Consider the following 22,084-nt stretch of genomic DNA (forward strand, 5'->3'; position numbering starts at 1 on the left):
ACTGAGAAACAACACTATTCCTGTGCAGAAAAATCACAAGGAAGTCACAGGAAGGTTTCAGACTTCACACAGAGCCAAGATTCTTCAAATTTCCATGGAAAATTTAGATCCCACCTTCACGTTTAATCATACAGAAATGCCATCTCACAAATACATCAGTAAAAGAGATGTTTTGCTTCTACTTCTGCATTATATTAGGCAATCACAATCTCTGTTGTGATTGTGCTGTTTCTGGATATTCCTGTCACTGGGGATGATTATTACTCTTTTCCATTATTTCCAGGCTAAAACAAGCTTGCAATAGCACACTGCAAGATCAGAGCAAAAGGTGGAATGAGCAAGCACTTCTTCCATCAGCTAACATGCCAGAATCAGGAGTTCCTTATTCCATGCTTAATCAGAATCAACACAAAAAGGGAAAATACACACTTGAGGTTATTTGCTGCCAGATGTATTGCCTGTTATTCAAGGGTCTGGGTTTTATGGTATTTTGATTGAAGGAGCCAGAGCAGATGGGTAATACAAAGCAAGATGAAAGATGTTTGAAAAGTGATCTCATTTAGCTTTAAAACACCACAGCTTGATACTGCTCTGCAAAAGGCTTGTGTGTTTTTATCATCTCATTCTAGCAGCAGATTGCTCAACCAAGTACAAAACTGTGCTGGGGCTCAGCTTGGCCTGTTCTATTTTAAAGCTGTTTATTTCCACACTTGACTCTCAGGTATTTGCAGCTTCATTATCTCCCTGGTGGATTAGCTGGGCTGTTGAGGGGTGTCCTGGCAGGGCAGAGCTGCATGCAGAGCTCAGCTGTTTGTGCTGCAGGGGAGCAGGATATCTGTGGTATTGCTGTCTCCATGTTAGGTGTTCTTACACCCAATTCTGGTACACTTCTTTAATTACCCTTCTATGAAAAGGGGTGGCTATCCAGAAAAAAGCCTTGTGTCGGCTTCAAGGTTAAGGTTTCCTAGCCAGCTTGAGGTGAAGACAAAGGAATTAGTTAGAGAAATTGAGTTTTCACCCTTACATTTCTGTGTAGCTCAGAACACTGGGAACCTGGATGAATCTAACAAGGCAACAACCCACAGAGAAAACATATTCATGCCACCTACTGCTTTTCTGTGCTGAGGAGAACTTGTACAGTCCTACAGACTTCAAGCAGCAGGGAAGACTCCCAAAGAGCTGAACTTAATTTCATGACTATCAACAACTACACGACACATGAAGTCCCAATGCCTTTGGCCTGGCAAACAGAAGAATGTATTATCATATAAATCTTTTTGATGATACGGTTTGGAACTAGTGTTGGCCATGGTAGAGCAAAACCAGACCACTCATAAGTGCTTTTACTAGAGTGTTAGGATTCTTTTATTTTTTTTTTAACTAAGATATCTTTGGCTTTTTCTGGAAAAATCTCTGCAGGCATCTCAGCACTGCTCACTGTTCATTTAAACACTGGCTCCTTCTAACCCACACCCCACAAGTCACCACACGCTGCAACACCAAGAGCACTGGCAGCTCATTTCTCAGCAAACCTGTATTCTGAGCAGCAGGTGCCTGTTGGCATGCTCCAGCTTCTTCTGCCTGTTCTCCAGCTCCTTGGTGCGCTGCTGCTCCCTCTGCAGCTTGCGGATGTAATCCACCGACGCCTTCAGAATCGTCCCCTTGTTCCAGCGCATGTCACTTGGGAGCAGCACAAAAGCACAAGGTAAGGCTCTGTCCCACAGCTCCCTTCATACCTGCACCTTATCCAGACAAAACACCCAGCTGCTATTTATTCCAAGTTTGTGAATACAGAGGGTTTGCAGTGCACTAGAGGGGGATGGAGCACAGCCCTTGGGAAGCAATTGCTTCAGAGACAGAGAGGCTGCTGCATCACATCTCCTCACATCATCTTACTTTCTCTAAACAGGCAAAAAACATCTTACTGCAAACTGTCACTGCAAAGATGCACCTGTCCTGCAGGTTGGTACTGAGACATATTGTCTTGCTGGCCTTGGAAGAGGCTGCAGAGCCTCTCTGCAGAGTAGCTGTACCTCAAAATACAGGAAAATATCCCCAAAATCATCACGGGGCATTGATTCAGATTTAAGTGGACTTTCAAACTCCAGAGCAAGGAAGGTTCCTTGCTACTGAATCAGCATTGGGAAAGTGTAAATACAAGCTAAAAGCAGTAAAATTATTGTAGAATTATATTAAAGAACATCTGGGAAATTACAACAAACACCGACAAATTATCAGCAAACGAGCACAGAGTTACACTCTCTATTTCCCTTCTTTTTCTCCCTTGGAGGGAAGGGGAATGTAATGGCTTCCCAGATAAACTGCCCTCCATTTTCACTGAAAAAGGGACTAGTTCTGTCTTGTCAAGCTGTAACATCTAATTAATTAAAACAGTCATTTAGCAAGACATGCAGCCATTTAAGCAGCCAGACCAGCATAAGGTTTCCCATCCTCTGCCTCTGGTAAGGCAGTCAATCACTCCCAGCACCAAGCACAGACTTTGAGACAAAAATCATCAAATTAACACAAACACATGCAGGTTCCAACAGGGGAAAAATGAACTCCTGAAAAAAATCTTCCAAAAATATAATGGAGCCTTTCAAGAATTTCTGCCATCACAGAGTGCTTAGAGCAAGTAGAAAACGGGAACTTTTGGGGGGTGTTTAAGCTCTTGTTCTCCCCTGGGATTATTTTACCTCCTCCCTCCCACAGTATGTTGTACTTACGGGTCATTTGACTTGGGTATCAAGGTGCCCAGTTCTTTTATACGATCATTAATATTAAATCTTCTTCTTCGTTCAACTTTAGAAAAAACAGCACAGTGTTACAAGTAATATTCACACTTCATTACAACTTATCAAGTGTTTTATAAAGATTTTCTTAAGCACCACTGAAATGTTTGCCTGAAGCTTAAAATCCAGTGATGATTTATTTTTCTCTTTTACACATGGACACACTAAGACAGAAGTTCTGTCTGTACTGTAAATTTTTGGATTGCTGAAGTTGCAGAGTTTAACTGAGATTAAAAATCAGAATGACTGAGAAGCAAATATTTTTCTAGGGGTAAGCCTCACAGACAAATTAAGAGAAAAATGTTTAAATGCTGAAGGAAATCCCAAGACAGAAAAAGGGACAAAACACACTCTTTTTTAAAGCAGTCCTTCATGTGCAACACTTTGAGGATACAAAAGTCCAATTTAAATATCAATTTTCCTGCATTACCTTTTTATGCTATGGAAAAGGCTTCTGAGTGGCTTAAGGCATGAAACAGTTCCTTTTTTCTACTACTATGAAGTATAAAAGGTAAGTTATGGATCCTTTAAATCATAAAACGCTCATTATTTTAAAATCCTTTTTTTAAATTTGGAAATAGGAGTTCATTTCAAAAATGAGATTTATAAAATTGCTATACTGAGGACCTACATTGCTGTTTAAAGTCACAAATTTGACATATCTAACCTAAGAAAATGAAAATTAAAAAAGTAAAATGGTGCAAGGTGGATCTTACAACAGTTAAAAGCAATTGGGTCACATGTTAAACTCAGGAATTCCATTGATAACAATCACTCATTCACTTGGTTTATTGAAAATAAATAAAAATAGATTTAAATTTCAATAGTAGATTTAAGGAAACATTTCAGAAGAATTTGAGATATCTGATCTATGGGCATAACACAATGATCCAGTGCTTTATACTACTGCAGTGCCTCACCCAGATTTAATAGACCAGTATTTGAACACTCAATGCCCAAAATCATTCCAGGAATTGGTGCAAAATGTGAGGAACCAAAACTTACTCAAGTTGTGATTGTCTTTCTTTTGCCTCTCCTTAGCCAAGGCTCTCGCTTCAGACTCTGTAGGAAAAACACATGCTGTGCATGTGAATGAGGTAATTAGAATGAAAATAATTCAACCACAGCGTTTCAGCCTGTGAAATACCTGCACAGGAAGCCTGATGGCTGTTTGTCACACCAGTCATTACCCCATCCCAAGGAGTAAGAAGGGTTTGTGGATGCCAAAACACAACACTAGGGCTGAGCTTCACCTCTGCACCTGTGGAGCATCTCTTCCCACACCTCCCAGAGTGACTCCCATGATGGGAATGTTTCCCACGGAGGCCCTGACTCAGCAAGGTATTTAAGGACAACAAAGTGCTGAGATCCAGCACACGTATCCCAGGGGAGCTGAACCAGAGGAACAGCATGCTCATGGCATTGCTGCCAGCTCAGGATGTGACACAGGCTCTGCTCACCCAAATTAAGGCTACATCCTTCTGTGGCACGTGCACACACATCACCACAACACTCAAGGGACAACTTAAGTGACCTGTTAAAAACAGTGTATTTTCCTGCTACACCAACTGTTTCTATTATATGGGGGAAAAAAAGTGAAAAATTCAACACCTTCCTTAGCAATAAAGTTGAGAACAATGGTTCTTGCTTAGGGAAAGGCAGAAATGAAAGTAATGGCAGCCATGCTGCACAGAGAGAGCAGAACTTGTCTCCTCAATGCAGAACTTCCCTTCACCTTGCTCCACACACTTATTATCTATTTTTATTATTTTATTATTATTGCTAATATATTCTAAGATTATAATATCATTATTAATTTCAGCATGCAATAATTCAGGCAACAGCACAACAAAATTTCTTCTTCTCAGTTCTCATTTGGTCCTAAGCTTCTCAAGCAATTTTAAGTATTTTATCTTTGCTCTGCTTAAAAGGTGAGGTCATTAATCCTTGCCCCATTGCATTCAAATCCCCAAAGTGGGGAACTTTACAGTTCCACAGTAAATCAGTGAGGAGCAACAAGTGCATCATCTTGTATCACAAATTCTATTTTGAAAACAATCCCTCACTGTAGCCAGTAAGTTTCTTTCCTCTATTATTTTATTTTGATCAGAAAAAAACTCTGTACCATATAGACATTAAATTTATTTCAGTCTCGTTTTGATATTTGATGTATCAAGGACTTCCATAAGACTTTTTCCCCACTCCTTCTGCCTTCTTTGCCTGAACCTGCAGCAAATTCACCATTCTGCACATCCAAGTTGGGCTGAGTTTGCAGCTTACAGCCCCTGGAACTTTCAATACTTGGGGCAACAAAACTGCCTGCAATGGAGGACTTTGAGTAGCTCTCCTCCCTTCTCACCCTCCTCTTACACAGTTCCATCTCTGTACAAGCTTTGCTTTACTTTCCAGCAGCCACAAATCATTGTGTGCTCTCTGTGTCTTTTTTTGGCACTGAGTTCAAATTCTGTGCTGTCCTATAAATGCAAATATCCGCTGGCTCACAGAGGTGGCATTTCCTCCTGGCCTATTGAAACTGCTCTGCTTAAACTAATTCCTACCCAGAACCTGCTTTGCAACTGAGTCAGCCTGTGAGTTTTCACAACAGAAACCCAGAAAGATGACAGGTGAGAAAGAAACAAGGCCCCTACCCTACTGCATGGTGATTGACTCTGCTGGGCTTAAGAAGAGGCATTTCTGGGCATTAATATGGTTTTACCATCAGTTCTAGAGTGGATCTCCATTTGTTCAGCCTAGACACAACCACACCTTTTATATCTACCCTGTGTGAGGTTATACCCTTCCAAGTGAGCAGAAATAAAACATGCCTGCAAATATGAAACTTATTATTTGTTTCAATCTTAGTCCTATACACATGTGCTTGAGAAAAAGAGGTTTTTAGTGTCCCACTCTCCTGCCCCTGCCTCCCACAGCTTGCTCAGAGCATTGCTGCAGGAACTGGCATTAAAAAAAAATATAAGGAACACTTCATTTCCATCTTAATTTAGTGATGCATATTCATTGAATCACAGAATGGCTTGGGTAGGAAGGGACTTTAAAGATCATCAAATTCCAATCCCCCAAGTGCCTAATTTTACATTTTCAAGGATCTACATGTCCAGACTTCACATTATAGCAGGTTATTTGTTCATTACTGCCCTCCCCTACTGAAGTAAAGCCCCAGTCTGCATCATTCCTTGATGTGAATCCCACAGATACTCCCGATGTGAAGGTGTTAAAGTTTGGTGTTGATAGATCAATCAGCAAGCCCAAACTAGAAAACAGCTCTGGAAAAGATGCATGGAAGCTTCCTGGAGCACAACACAGTGCAGGTGTGACTGTAACAATTAAGGACTTTATATGAACTTGTGACAGTGAACACACATGAACACAGGCTGAAAGAAACTGTTCACTAATGCATTCTTTCTCATAACAGAAATTATGTCCAGTATCCCCTGAATTCAAAACAATGACACCATTACTCCAAGGTGGTATTTCAGATGTATTTACCTGTGAGCTCCCTTTTTATATTAGGAAGATTAGCTGGACACGAGTTGCTGATGTTTAGTCCTGGAGGAGGCATGCTTTGGTTGCCATAAAGGTCAATCAAATTGCCAGACACAGGCAACTGGAAAAGATAAACAAGGAAAAGGATCATTTAGTTTGCCTTTATGAATGCCTTTGTACAGAAGATCAGAGTCAGGATGTGCTAAGTAATCTATGCCCTTTTCCATGTGCAAACAGAGCCTGCAAGAAGGTCAGCAAAATCCACAGATATTCATGGGCATGAGGGATAAAACATCTACACTGGGAAAATTCTATTCTCTCTCCTCAAAAGTATGCAGACTTAAAAGATTAAGAGGTAATAAAAGAGGTAAAATGCTGATGATACTGCTGCACTGTTGCTCCTTATTTTTCACTAAAACTATTATATCTATAACCCTTAAACTTCTCTCATATCTGAAAGAGCCTACAGAACTCTCCCAGAGAAACCCCCCCCTTTTCCAGGGATATGTGAGTGGAAGTACTTTACAAGTTGTCACATGCTGGAAGAAGAACACTGTATTAATTAATCACATTTTTCATGTGATTTGAAAGCTACCTACACAGAAAACATTTCAGTTTACTTTGTTTTTTTGCCTTACATAACAAGAATGTGCACCAGTAGGAGGGAGATTATTTTTACAGTAAGTTTCCTCAATTACTTGTTCACTCTGCTGTGTTTATTTAGGTATTTAAACAAGTAGATTTACACAGAAATAGGACTGCATTTCAGCAATATCTATCAAATCTATCCCTTTATATTGAAACATATTTAACGAAGCTTGCAATTATCCTGAGTGGATTATTTTACCCATCTCTTATTTGGTTTTGAAAAGACAGGTATAAAACACTCTGGTATCTTTTCTGAGTGGCAGCACTTCTTATCATCACTGCTGCAAAGAAAACCAATCCCTCCAAGACACTGATCCTGCAGAGATTAGAGTAGGTATTAACTTTACACCCATGTAAATAATGCTGGTGAATACAATGCAGTGAGTCACAGCCAGGACTATTAAACTCCTACTGATGGGCCTTGCCAGACTGGGACCTAAGAAAATTGCTCTGCCATATGGAAGCAGATGAAACAGGAGTTGATATGTAAAGTACCACAGCTAGAAGCCATGCTGATAGTTGTGGAGAACAGATAATGGCCAACAATAAAACCAAAGTCCCCCGACTCAAACTTTAAGAGACAGAGGAATAAATGTAACTGAATTCTCACTATGAGTCAGCCTTATTTAAAAAAAAGAAAAAAATAAAAATGAGGGAAGATCTAATAATGCTGCTGAGGTGACAGCTGTGCTGGTTGTGACCTGTCCACACTAGAGTCAGGGTGACCACTCAAACCCACTGCTCTACAAGGCTGACCCTTGTGTCTGTGGGTTCCCCAAACACATCCCTGACACCGACACAGCGAGAGTGTCACACACCCTTCTGACTTGGGTCAGCATGGGGAGAGCACAAAGACCCTGTTTGTAGCCCAAGGACTTGAAGTTCACAACCAGACATGTGAAATCTAATTAGGAACTTTAGGGAATTTAGAAAGAAAAAAGAATATTTTTTGTTAGAGAACTCAAAACTGGTATCTCAAAGCCTGGGTAAAGCAGCCAGGTTGTAATGAGACGTGGAGAGCACTGAGTTGCTTTCCTTACTGCAACATGGACCCTGATTGTTACAACAGTTTGTGATTGATTTTTCTTCCCCAAAGGTGTCAATCACTGAACCAGATTTCCATGTCAATAAACAGGACAAGTGTGAGCAATGATCACAAAAGGGGACAGAGAAGACTGGCACCAACTGCTGAAGGTGCACATGTGCACAGCTGCTAAAGGCTGCCCACAGGAATGCTTATCAGGGAAATTCACATTAAAAGGAGGGAAATGCCAACAATCTCCATTTAAATCAGTGATCCAAGAGCAAAGAGACTGAGCAGCTTCTTTCTTTGACCACTCTCCCCAGCATCCAAACTCCACAGGTCAAAATCTCAGTTGTAGCATTTTCCTATACGTGGTCCATGCTGGAACGCCTCTTCTCCAGGATGGCTGCAGGTCACATCTTTGGGACTAACTTATAGTAATTCCTTTCAAATAAAAACAAAGTACATGCAACATTCACATAAAATACATGCCATCTCAAATAAAACACCTGCAGCTAAAGAGAAGTTAAAACCAAGGCACATCCTCAGTTCACAATTTTATAACAGTTCCCAGAGGAATAAAATAAGTTGACTAAGGTAAACCCAATAATCATTAGTGCAGGGTTTAGGGAACTGGGAAAGGGCAGAGGACCCTTGTGCTGAGGGCATTGCTTTGAGATGCATAAGACAGCAATGTGGTAAGCACACAAAAGCAGCCACTAGACTTAAATGGGGCAAAAAAATACCCAAAAAGGGTTTATTTTGTGCTCATTACAGTGACACCTGAGCAGTTATTTGAAATGCTTCGTTTCAAGAAACTGGGAAAAAATACATATTGTTGGCAAACATTTCAGCTCTAAGACAGTCGAGCCTTTCACCACCATCCTCGAGTACAAGATGGGAAAATGTCAAAACTTCCGCAGCCATTTCAAAGGAAGATGGAGCTCAAACTTAGAGAAAGACAGGGAATTTTCTGGAGCTCAAGAAGCTCCTTCACTGTCTTCTCCAAATTCTAGCATGTTTCCAACCTAAATATGGTTTTCCTTACAGCTTTCTTAGCTATTTCTGGATAAGAAGAAATTTAAATACAGCATCAGCCAGATCATCCACCTTTACTCTTCCAAAAAGTAAACGAAGGAAGAGTGGCTTATGCCAGGTTTAGCATGTCATCTTCATTGAAACAGCATGGTTGAAAATGCTTTCACTTGTGAGATTTCATATTTCAGGGTCTTGGCATCACAAATGGCACAAACACACCAAGTTATACAAATTTCAATCTTCCTATCACTTTGCATCTGCCTCTTTTTTTTTTTTTTCTAATAATGGCTTTTATATAACAGAAATTTGAAATATGGTAATTATGACTGCAGATTCATCATAGTGCACATTCACGGGAGTCTGAGGCTTTCATTTCTCCTCCACTAGTCCAACAAAACAAGCACCCACATTCTGTCTAAAATCACTGAGCCATCAGCTGTGTGATAAACAAGGCTGTTTCTAAGGTACCAGTACACACTGGAATGGGTTCTGCACCCCAGCTTGTGCAGCCCACAGTGTATTGTGATGTTCCCTGACCTACAAGCACACGCTCAGCAGCAGCCTCTGTAACAAAACTCTGCTGTGGAGTTTAAACTCCAGAAGAAAGCCACATTTAAAAATGGAGCTGTACCTATTCACAGAGCTTTCCATGTCAGGCTCTGGCTGGAGTTGATTAGCTGGATTAATTAATTGTCACCTCCACAGGAGCACTTTACACAGTACTCATTAATTCAATTATCAGGTGACATCTGGGCAGAACACCTTCCCTATAAGCTAGTGACCATTTTGTGATACTTTCCACCACAGATTTTATTCCACCAAACACCAAAGCTGACTATCACTCTCACAAGCAGTTGACTGCAATGGGCCATTTCCAATTCAAGGTACTTGCAAACTCCCTTAGCTTGCTCTGCACAGAAATCTCTGATTTTGCTTATCAATTAAGTACTGTTACCAACTGTAACAAACTGGTCCTTTTGTTCATTGTTGGTTATGGAACAACAACTGCCTTTGTCACAGACTCAGCACAGCTATTTATAGGTTGTGTCTCTTTAGAGACCATTTCCTCTCTTGATTTCTCCTACCTCGACTTAGATCAGTCTGTAGGCATTAATTCCTTATTAATATAATGTTGCATACTTTAAGAGCTAAGTCCTGTCCCCAAACAAAAGTGTCTGTCTTGTTTTTTTTTTCCTAAACAAATTGAGAAACATGGTTCAATTTCCATCTCTTCAGGACTGGCACTAGGCTGATTCAGAGACTGAAATATGCTTTTTTTTCCTCCAGTTATTTAAACTTATCAGTAAAGAAATCTTAAAATTTCCCTGTTTCACATCCTTATTTTGCAGACTTCACCAGACAGAGTGGGAAAGTTCGGAAATTCCACAGTAAATGTGGATCGGGCTTCTTTATAAGATTTCTTGACATGTAGCAAGCACAGAAAAGCACAGGAGGGATGAGACTACCCTAAACATTGACTACAGGGACTCCTTGCACCAAAAGAGTGCAAAGCATCCTTATATCCCTGTCTGGAAGCAAAGAGCCACCCTGGAAACTAGAAAAGAAGAACAACATAAAGCTATCCAAGCCCCTTCTGAATTAATGGGTCCCAATCCAATGGATTGATAAAGGACTTGAGATAAAGGACTCCAGAAGAACCTCATCCCTCGATTAAAAAAAGAAAAACAGATTAACTTTTTGAAAGCTATCTTTTGACAGTTTCTTGAGGTTTTCTCTCAAATTCCAGGACAGCTGCACTTTGCAAGTCATCTTAGATTAAAGGAAAATGTATTCTCTGTAGCAGGGCCGTGCAGCTATTTCCCTGAGAACTCAAAGGGCACTATTTAGAAAGGGAAGCTGGTGGGACGCTTCCTGCGTCATCCTCCACGTCTCTGAGGGCTGTGGGAATCTGTGGGAGCACAGGACCAGGTTAACATGACATCAGACAACTACTGTCAGCAAATGTAAACCTATGCCACAAAATCAGTGCTCTGTGGTAAGCTGTAAATTCTGGCACCAGATGAAACAGAAACAGACGCCAGCACTGGCAGACATCTACTCAGCCAGATCTAACAGCACTTAAGCCTAAGGCAAAAAATTCACTGGAGCTACCCTCCACAGAAGATCAAAATCAGATTATGCCAGAAGTATGATTATATTAATTCTCAAAGCAATGTGAACCAACCCAAAAGAGCCGCTTGGAGGACACCTGAGCCTTCCCTCAGCGCTTTCTGCACCTCTGTGTTCTTGGCTTTTATCACACGCTTCCCACATCCCCTGCCTTGTTCAGTTTTCAACCCTCTTTATTCCTTCCCTTTTGTTTGTTTGGAAGATAGCTTTTTAAATTTTTTTTTCCTCCTGCTTAATTCTGTAACATCTTTGCTGCCGTCTAGCTGGGGACTTCTCCCCACCTGGAATGAGGCAGAGATAAAGCTGTGATGTTAGAGATAACAGAAAGTGTCTCTGGATAGGGATGCTAACACATGCCAATTTCTTACTTGAATATGACAACATTCAGGAACCTGGGATACCAGAGGTTCCTTCCTTTCTGAAGCCAAGTATGAAGTCCACGACAATCTCCAGTATCAGTGGGAATGAGCCACTCCTGGTAGCACAGTTTACTCCTCTGTTACAATCCTCTCACCACTAACTTGGAAATAAGAAAAGCAAAATTGCCCTTTGTATTCTCTCAACCTGACTCCAGCTTGCATTTTAAAATTCATGTGTTTCACTGTACTGTATCACCTTAAGCTCTTCAAAGAAAAACTAATTACTCTCTGTGGAACAATGCAATAACTACTTAATTGCAAGGAAGAAAAGTCCTGCTGCAGTTTTACTTCCTCTCAAGGAAAACCAGCTAGACTTAACAGGGAAAGCAGAAGGAAAGGACTGTTGTACCGTGTTTGCCATTTGCAGGGCTGGGTCCACCAAGCCGAGGATTTCTTCATTGTAACTGGACTCCAAACTAATGATGTCATCGATCACATCATCCATCTGCAAAGAAAGGTGGGACAGAGAGAACCAGAACAGTTATCAGAACCACTGGGACACACAGCACAGCAGCTGTGCAATCCCTCAGCTGTGCCTCCTGCTATCCAGGCAGGACACTCAGGTCATGGTAGAGCTGAGGTTTCATGATCCAACCCTCCTCCCAGCAGCAGTTACCCTGCACACCTGCCCACGGACACTGCTCCTCCAGCAACAGTGGAGGAGGAAGCTGCCTGTGGAATAAGTGACTCTAAGGACACCTCTCCCTCTCCCCACTGCAGCACTGCTGCCTCCTCTCCATAAAATGGGACCAAAACCTGGGCACAGGCAGGAACACCGAGCCCTGGACAGCTGCAGGGAAGGAGAGGAGCAAAGATTTGCTGCTGGCCCTCGACAGCAGAATCCATTGATTCATATCCTTCCCAAGAAGCAGCACCCAGGGGCAGCTCAGAGCTGATTTGAGGTGGTACACAACACCTCCTTCAGGGGCTGGGCTGGAAGGTGCCTCCATCAGCCCCTGCACAGGCAGGAGGAAACAGCCCTTCACAGCACCCACTCTGGTGCTGCAAACTGTCCTGCAGGATTGACTGTTTCAGGACAGGACTATTTCCTTTTTGCTCATTATAAAAAAGGAGCTTAAACAACAGAGGTCTACAAAATCAATGCATAATGGTGATGGTAAAAGTAGCAGTACATCGGATTTTTATATCAGCTCCAGAATGTGTGATCACAACAAATTACATTGACTGGAAGTGAGGGCAAGAAAGGAACTAACAGTTACAGCCCATCCCCGAAGTCTTGTTACTGATTCTGGCAAGAAATAAAAACTCCTTAGTTTTAAGAAAAAAAAGAATGAAAATATAAAAGGGTGATTACTGAGGATGAATTACCACAGATAGATTAAAGTCTTATCATATAATTTTTTAAAACACAAGTGTGATCTGCATAGAAATGTGAACTTGAAGGTTATCAGGGCACAACCACATCCATGCACTCTTGGAAAACCCAGTTAGAAAAGATTTCCTGACGCAAGACCTTAAAGCATGCTTGATGTGCTCTTCTGCCATGGAATTAGAGTGCTAGAACAGAACGAGCCTTTTCCAGGTATCTTCATGCACTTCTGACACTGTTGCTAATAAACAACATTGCTGTATTGTACCTTAAATACATCTCATATTCAACTTCTTAAAGACACTGTGGGGTAAGTCTATTTTTCAACATATCATGAAAGAAACATGCTCATTAGAATGGGGACCTGTGCTCCACCTCCTGTGTCATCCAGTACCTGCATGCATGATGCTCGTGAGTGTGTATTCAGAGCCGGGCACTCACTCTCAACCCTGCTTTGCTCTTCAAATTTATAAAATCCCTGCAGAAATAAAAAGGAAAAAAAAAAAAAAAAAAGAAAAAAAGAAAAAAAAAAAAAAAAGAAAAAAAAAGAAGAAGAAAAAAAGCAAAGCATGGATCTGAGTTCATGGCACAGTCTCAGTCCCAAAAAGAGCACGAATGAAATAGTGTCATGCACACATGTTCCCGATGACACAGCAAAGTGAAGCTGTAAATAACCTCAAGAAAAAAATTTCAGTGCAAATATCTGATTTTCATTTATTTTGAAACTATGGAGCACAAGTATTTCCCTTGCATGTGCAAAATATATCCTGCAATAACTGCTTCTCCAAGCTGTATAACATTTTGCTTAAGGAATGCATATGTACTAAATATCTGGCACAAAAGCTTGAAGGGGGGAATGAGGGGACAAGAGGAACTCTATAGCTGCATCCTACTTTTCATGTTACAAAAATACTGTCATGATTCTTGTACTTGTTAATATCTTCCCAACCATTTTGCTTTAGAGCCTGAGCACACATTTAACATCTAACTCAGTTTTTGCCACTAAAGATTAAGACAAGGTTGCAAAGGACTTCTAGACATAGGCTACTGAAGTGTTATATTTGCAGAACTGGAACAGCAATCAGTAACATTTTAGGGCGTATTAGCTGGGATAATCTGGCCTGCCAGCTATGCAGGAGATTTGCACAAATTTTACCATAAAAATACCTAAAATATCTCAAAATAGCTTTGTGTTTTTTTAGTTATTTTTGTTATGATCTTTGCACTTTCTAGATAAAGAAGCCATAAATAACATTATTCCAGAAAGCTGCAGCTTACAAAGCTGCTTTGTATTCTCCAAAGGTCAATTATTCACTGTGTGCATCAAGCAGTAGGGTGGGGAACAAGAAAAGTAGTTTTAGTAAGTATAAACTAGCTAAAATAGTTCAAACAAGAGGAAGCTGGAGGGACATGGGTTTTTTGCCAAAAATATCTATTAATCAGGCAGACACAGAGGCAGCAATTACATTTTCACAACGAACAGAAAAGATAAACAGGACATCTTAACAGTGAGCAAATATGGTTTAAAACAACTTGATTAAAGCAGATTACAGCTTTGTTTCACTGGAAAGACACACAGGAGAGCTCTTACCTCTTTCTCACAGTTGGAGTTGAGTGTGAGCATAGCCATGGGGCTGTTGGGTGCGCTGCTGCCCGTTCCAGGTGGCATGACATGATCCCCAGGCTGGTTTGGACATGGCAAGCTCAGGGCTTGGTTGGCATGTTTATTTGCTAGAGTGGTAGAGAGGTACTGCTTTACCTGCTGCCGCTGGGCCTGCTGAATGTGGTACTTGGTTGGATTCTCAAGGTGAGTCTGCACCTGTACGACACAATTTAAAAAGGACAAAAGGGTTTTATTGTCTTACATCATCGCTGCAGGTGCTAGGGATCTGAGCTATGAATTTGTGACATAAGGACCAGCTATCTGACAAAACACAAACCTGTACAGCTCCAAGGAAGTCCACAGTGCTTCACTAACTCGCATTTGGTGGCAAAGAATCAGTTTACAATTCGGTCTTTCAACAACTGACTTACTATCAGTACACCAAGAAGTTCCAGCTATTTTTCTACAACATGAGATTTCTCACTTAAGACCAACGCTTGGGCTTTCAGTTGATACAGACACTCCAGAACAGTCAGTTCTGAGTTCAGACCTTCAGCTATGTGACATTTAGTTTTCACTAAAATATGGAGAAATGACTTGTACTGCAGGACTCATTTTATTCGTTAGTAGTTAACAATTAAAATCAAGAAGTACGGATTGTTATCCTTAATCCAGTGTCAAATAAAAGAGAGATAAAAAGTCTGTTAATGGTGGCTTAGGTTTTGAATGTTTGGAGTTTTTTTTAAATTAATACCTTGGTTAAAATAAAAGAAGTAACAAAGACACCTTTTTCTGCCTACAGATTATTTATATCTCAGATATACAGCCTAAATCATATACAAATAAGACAGCCTGTTTATAAACACATGATGCAAATAAGATGCAAGTAAAGAAGTGTTTCAGTTCAGATCAATCACTGTCGTCAGCAACTGCTATTTCTGTATTTAAGATAAGCTTCTCAGTACTTAGGAATTTTTTACATACAAAATATGAAAATCCTTATGCCGAAAAACTGTCGCACACTCTAAATAAGCAAGAGAAGAAAGGCTATTTTTTTCCTTTAAAATTTTCCACCATATTCTGGAAATTCTTTGCTACCTTTTGTTGATCATTAAGGTTGTTACCAGAAACTAGAAATCAACCCAAAATACGGGAATATGCTGAAAAGTTATTTTGCTTTAAAACAGTTCCATTAAAGCGACTTTTGCTGTTACAAGCGACCATGCTTGACCATGGGAAAAAAGAAATGAAATAAAGCAACCAAGACACCAGTGGAAAAGGGTTTCCTGTACACTGTACACCTTCTTAGCAATAGGTTTTTAAATAAGGCTCCAACAACAACTCACCTGATAATGGTTATACTCAAGCATTTCCAGCATGCTACCTAGAGGCTGTAAGAGAAGTGACTGCAATATCCTTTGTCTATGCTACTCCAGTTTGAGGGATCCACATATGGAAGCACAACCAACCCCAGAAGAGCAGAAGAAGCTTGATGGCCACAGCTCAGACTTTTAGTAACCTACGCTAATTAGCCACGCAAGCGGACAAACAAACAGTTCACACAAGGCCTCTTCTTGGAAGTTATGCAAGTTTAAGTTAAGCTCTAAGTATTGGTATTTTTTTCTTCCCCTGGCTTTGATGTCATGCTTTTTCATAAACATAAAAGGACCTTTTAAGTGATGGGCTATCAAAGTCAGATTGACAGTTCGCTCAAGGCTAATTCGCTATTCAGCTTTCGTTCCAGTCCTACTAACACACAATGGTAGTTTTCTTTAGCAGTAAGGTTAAAAGTTTTTAAGTACAGAGTAAGAAATAACTGAATAAATGCTCTATGAGCCTAACACATATTCCCTGGCAGTGGGTGCCCTGGATAAACCCACAGGGCTCTGCAGTCCTGTCCTCAGCTTCCCAGCACAACCCAGGACTTGCAGAGGAACGTGAAGCACTTGAAAAAGCTCTACCCCATTCTCAGCTTCCCTGGTGCTTCAAAGCCATTAATTCTGTCTCAATCTAGAGTTGCAAGAACTTTTCCAATTCAGGGATGGCTGACAAAGGGCTAATGCATGTTCCAAATACACTTATCTGCACTTGGACACAGTCTCTACACCTTCCAGAAGTTACTTTTTCTTTCTATCCAACTCCTTGAGGAAGTCTGTACTCCAAAACATAAAAACTGCCCAACTGGCATTATTTTCTGAAGACTGAGCTCACAGGGAAGCACATTAAGATAGCATTTTTAGAAAGTCTAATCTGTTTTGTTGCACTCTATCAATAGACAACACTGTGATAAGTACAGCACTTACTCTGTCAGTCCCAAACTGCATTATCAATTTTCCTATCATCAGTGCTAAGAGCTACACTATCTAGGTAAGTATTTTTCACTAAATTTTCATCTTCCAAGTAGATGAAGTTGTCAGTAAACAAGTGTTTTTTGTAACACTTGTCTTTGAATATGTTATTTTAAAACCAAGTCCTACTCGCCTGACAGAATCTGCACGTTCCTCTTCCTCCACAGGCAGCAGGTATCTCTGCTGTTCTCCAGCCCAGGATGGAGCAAAGTCTCTCCTCTCTGCACCCATCACCTGGCCACCCTCCACACTCCCAGAAGAGAGATCAGCAAAGTTCCAAATTCCAAATCTCAACCCTGTATCATCAAATACTGAATTACTTATAATATATACCAACATATTTAACTGAATCCACTACATGTCAAGTTTTGAAACACACACTCACTGCCTGACAAGATTTTTGTTGGCAAAATACATACTTATTTCACAAGAACATACTCTCCCTGTGATTTTGTTGTGCTGTTCTACACTAAAATATTTTATTTTGCTATTCAATTATTAATCTATTTTTTTTAATGGCCTGCCCTGCCCTCAGCTGTACCAGTCTGAACTACTCTTGCTCTGGCTGAGTGTGAGGCCTGAGTGGATACACAGAAGAAACTTGAATTTGATTCTCTGTTTTGCCACTGGCTGCTCTCTTGAGCTGCCTTATGAGTTCCATCATGGAAATCTGGTGGGGACTACCCTAATGAACTTCATGCTGCTTGTTGAGAATCTGTCTTTGGCCTAGAGCATCCTGTTCTGCAGACTCTACATCAAAGACAAGCTAAATGCGCCTTCTTGGGCAAATGTTCCAAGGTGCCCCAGAGTCACTCTGTACATAAGCCATAAAGCACTCTCCCTTTTTTGACAAAATAACTCATGAGCAAAAAGCTGAAAAAACCCCCCTGTAATGAAATTCCACTACCCTGAACTTGAAACCGTGAATAAAAGCTTTGACTTAAGATCTAATTTTGGTTCTCAGCCCCTTCTAGCATTTTGGGTGAAGAATAGTTCTTGTTGTTCGCCCAAATTCATGAGACACAAAGTGCAAGATGACAAATTATTGGTTTGGATACACTTCCTAAGAAATGTGACTGAATGGGGACATGAAAGGAAAAATAAAACAATTTGCAACCAAATCCTCTGGATCTCCAACCCTCTCTCTCCAGCAATCTCAACCAAAATTTTGCTGCACTGTTACACAATTAAGTACAACATTGTTTTTTGAGCATTTTGGTAATGTAAGAATTATTACTATTATTATTATTGTCCACAGAGCTTCAGAAATGAGCTAAGACAAGATGGCAAAAAAGCTTAATTTATCACAGCATAGTAACAGAAGAATTTGGCTACAAGAGCAAAACGAGAGTATTTACAAGAGCAAAACAAGAGTATTTACAAGAGTAAAATGAGAGTATTTACAAGAGTAAAACACTGCACTAGAAGCAGAGCCTCAAAACTGGTTCAGTTCCAGAAGAGCCTTCAATGCCAGCTCAGCAGCATCTCCACTGTCTCCAGGCACTCCTGCACTGAGTCCCTCTGCCAGCCACTCAAGCTCCATCTGCTCTTGCCATGCTGACACTTAGCAGGATCTCTTTTCTTCAGATGAAGCACAGAGAAAGGCAGTAGGAAAAAAAAATCAACTTGACTTGCACCCATGTGAAACCCAGCTTAGGCCCTACAAGGCTGAGCTAGGAAAGTGCTGGATGGAGCCACCCTGATTAATCAGCACTCATCCCTCACATTTTGGAAAAAACAATCTGAAGCAGGGGAAAGGCATTCTCATACCTTCACTCATCCTGAAATCTGACTGCTAATTCCAGTGCATACATCCAGTGCAAGTATCTGAGTAGCTGCCTGTTTTCTTCCACATCATGAAGGAACAGTAATAACCCATATAAATAAAGCAGATTTCCCAGCCCTTGGGTCTGGTATCAATCAAGCAAACATTTAATCAATGGCTTTGACTAGCTTTAAGAGCACACACACCATATCAGTGGGAATTTCAGGTGTACTTCAGACATTCTTCAAAAATCTGCATTATATTACACACCAGTGACAGAACCTCTGAGTAGACACACCCACTTCCCTCAGTTTCCAAAAGTAAAAACATTTCCCATTAAGTGGTCAGGGGCTCAGGAATTTAAACACAAAGCATAGCTGTGTGCTTAAGCACAAAGCACAAGGCTCAAGCAGTTCCTCTGCATGAAGCCAACACAAACAAATGAAACAATACTGCTGATACTTGCTCCTTCTGTCGAGTCTTGCTGGGAATCACTCAGACTTAATTTACTAACGACTTGCTAATGATGGCAAGAACTTGGAACAGTGCTGCATGGACCAAATTCCTTCTGGAGAGGCACCCAGGAGAGCTCACTCCTGGGCAGGCACAAGCCAGGGCAGCCTAATGGCTTGGCAAATGTGTTTTGCACAGTGTAATCCAGAAACTAAATGGCTAACAATAAAAACTAACAGGGGACGTACACCAGAATAAAAATATTTAATGAACTGTGGTATTACTACCACTCATCATCTAGGAAAGCTTCAAGGTCACAGAATCATAGAAATATTTAGGTTGGAAAAGACCTTTAAGATCATCAAGTTCAAGTGTAGCTGGAAGTCAGTCAAGTGCTGTAGGCTCAAGCTTTGAGTCACTGGTACATCTGGATGAAGGTAACCAGGCTCAGTTAGTTGGTCTGGGTGACTTATACACTCCTGAATTTGTCCTTGCACAGGTTTGATTTCTCTGCAATGGGTAACTTCTGGAAGCAAGCACAAACCCAGCAGGTCTTGTGCTGAGAGTATTTCTTGAAGGTGGAACACCAAGTATTGCTTTTCCCATCACAGTTAGCACTTCAAATCACATCATCTTGTCTCATCTCCAAGTACTGCTGCCTTCAAAGCAAAGCTGAAGACACCCCAAAATCCTCTGTGCAACACAAGTGACAATTACAATGCCAGCAGCTCCAGGATGCCCCACTGCTCTGGCACCCACAAGCTGGGAAGGAGCATATTGCTGCTCCCAAAACCACACAGATTTTTCTCACCAAAAACACCCCTGAAGCTTCCTGTGACAGTAAAGCTGAAGCACTCAATGCTTCATTTAAGCAGGGACATACCACAGATTTTCAGAGGACAGTGAACCAAGGGGGAGGAAGACTCTTCTCCCCACTCCACTCCCCTTTCTTTTTTTTTTTTTTTCTTTTTTTCATTAAAAAGACCATTTGTTTCAAGCAAACTGCCTTAGGACTTACAGTTTACAGTTACAAGTAAAATACTTTTGGGTCAGTTTTCTCAGTTCAATAGAACTTTTTGTTGCCTAGACAGCTAAATGTCATGGGATTTTAAAGAAAGGTTAAAATTCTGTGTCATTTAACAATTATGGTACCCAAAGAAAAATTATACAAAACCACATCCAGGGATGTGCTCTGTAAGGGCTCCAGCCTTCAGCTGTGTCCACTGCAACCATGCCTGTTAACCATGCTAGTCCTGGCCTTCAAAGCTGCTTCAATTCACCACTTCCAAGTATAAAAACCCAACAACAGCAGAAACAAGATATTTTCTAGGACTTTGAATAAAAATAGGGAGCTGTATAAATAAGTGTCTGTTCTTTGTCGCTAGGGAAAAAAAAAAAAACCTGAGGAGAATGACATCTCAGAAAGATAATCAATTAGTGCCACTTAGAGTAAGAGTGATTTATTCTCCTGAAGTTTTCCAGTACAGGTTCAAGATTATGTTAATCATATTCACCACAGACTGCTCACTAAGTCTGAAAATCCTAAAGACCATAAAACCCCTTCAATTAGCTTCATGAAATATTGATCATGGGTTTCACTGCAATGCCAGAAGAATCCTCCTACCACGAAACGGAGCAAACCAAATAACCAGCCAGACAATGGTTTAACTCATCCTCAAAGGCATCTCCTCACATGCTGCATTCAAACATTAAATAACAACATCACATTTCCCCCCCTACAGACGTCAGCGGCCTGAAGAAGCTTCACATGAGAAGTTCAGTTCTCTTGCTTTCTGAGACCTTCCCAGTCCTCCAAGATGGAACAGCCACCTCATTTACAATGTCACCAGAATTGATTGGGTTCTGATGCTCCATAGGGCCACTTTGAATTTAGTAATGGATAAACCTTTTCAGCAACTTCTCTACCTGCCTTTGTTCCCTTAATGCCGAATTTTCTAGAGTACATTTGCTCCCCTTTCTTTTAGCCCATCACCCATGAAAAATGGCCAGAACAATGACCAGAAAGCCCAAGTGCAAGAAGATGACAAGTAACTTGTACTGACTGAGGAATGACAACCATGGTGAGCTGATTGCATCATTTTACATCAGGACATAGTAAACACAAGGAAATGACATCAGTTTGCAAACAAAACTCTCTGGTTACCTAATTTACCCCAAACCCCTCTGAACTTGAAAACCAAAGCAGATAGGAGAAAGTTATTTAAGATCTGGCATCATAATTGCAGTCTAAGTAAGTGGATCCAACACTCATCTTCAAGCACAAAGTTATGAAAAAGAAAAGGCACATTGTACAGAATTATCATCATTTACACAACCAGGGATTGTTTAGTCCATCACCAAAAATTCCTCTGTGTAATGTGACTTTTCATCCAAGCGAAAGCCATGAAGCAAACAAGAACAAAGTTTTTGTAGATTAGTGCTTAAAAACTGTGCTTTAGCTATAGAAGCACATGACAGTGGTATCTAAGGAAATTAAAGAGAGTTTAGCCATGGAGACAGTAATTGATGTAATTTGCAAGTTAGTGGCCTGCTGGCAGCCATTCTACAAGTGTGGCTTTCAGTCAGAATTAGCTCCTTTGAAGTCCTGCTGCTTTTCTGTTAGGAAATCAACATTTCAGCTGTTTACTTCCCAACACACATGCCATAAATTTTTATTTTATACAGTTTCTGATAAGATACCAGAAAACACTGCAACATTTTAGGACAGACAAGCAACTGACTCTGTAAAATGTCAGGCACAAATATTTTACAATGGTTTTACCTACCCCAGGTGCTGCAGAGCATAAATATTTTGACTTCATAGGCAACAACAGCAGCCACACAAGTTTGAGTTATGGTACTACCACGGTGAAAAGCTTAATTCAAGCACCACATATTTAGGTCCACTTCTGCCACCCCTCTCTCTCAGAAGGAAGCTGAGCAGAACTTGCATCAGTGCTAGAGGGTTTGACATTACTCACTGCAGGACACCAGTGACGACTCCTCACAGGAATTGTCAAAGATAGATGT

At 40.7% G+C, this 22,084-nt stretch overlaps 1 protein-coding gene across 4 annotated transcripts in view; it reads right to left on the reverse strand.

The window, feature by feature from the left end:
- Window positions 1-22,084, reverse strand: part of MITF (melanocyte inducing transcription factor) — a 97,912-nt gene that overhangs the window by 4,445 nt on the left and 71,383 nt on the right. For 2 of the 4 annotated variants that reach the window (XM_056501362.1, XM_056501363.1), the window contains exons 3-9: window positions 14,477-14,704; window positions 13,280-13,363; window positions 11,905-12,000; window positions 6,300-6,417; window positions 3,798-3,854; window positions 2,727-2,802; window positions 1,533-1,680 (exon numbers count right to left, since the gene is read on the reverse strand). In XM_056501362.1, the coding sequence (XP_056357337.1) occupies window positions 1,533-1,680; window positions 2,727-2,802; window positions 3,798-3,854; window positions 6,300-6,417; window positions 11,905-12,000; window positions 13,280-13,363; window positions 14,477-14,704 (807 nt within the window). The remainder of the gene's footprint in view (window positions 1-1,532; window positions 1,681-2,726; window positions 2,803-3,797; window positions 3,855-6,299; window positions 6,418-11,904; window positions 12,001-13,279; window positions 13,364-14,476; window positions 14,705-22,084) is intronic. The other 2 variants (XM_056501364.1, XM_056501365.1) reach the window with 1 other exon arrangement.

The sequence above is a fragment of the Oenanthe melanoleuca genome, chromosome 12, assembly GCF_029582105.1.
Source record: "Oenanthe melanoleuca isolate GR-GAL-2019-014 chromosome 12, OMel1.0, whole genome shotgun sequence".
Lineage (NCBI taxonomy): Eukaryota > Metazoa > Chordata > Aves > Passeriformes > Muscicapidae > Oenanthe > Oenanthe melanoleuca.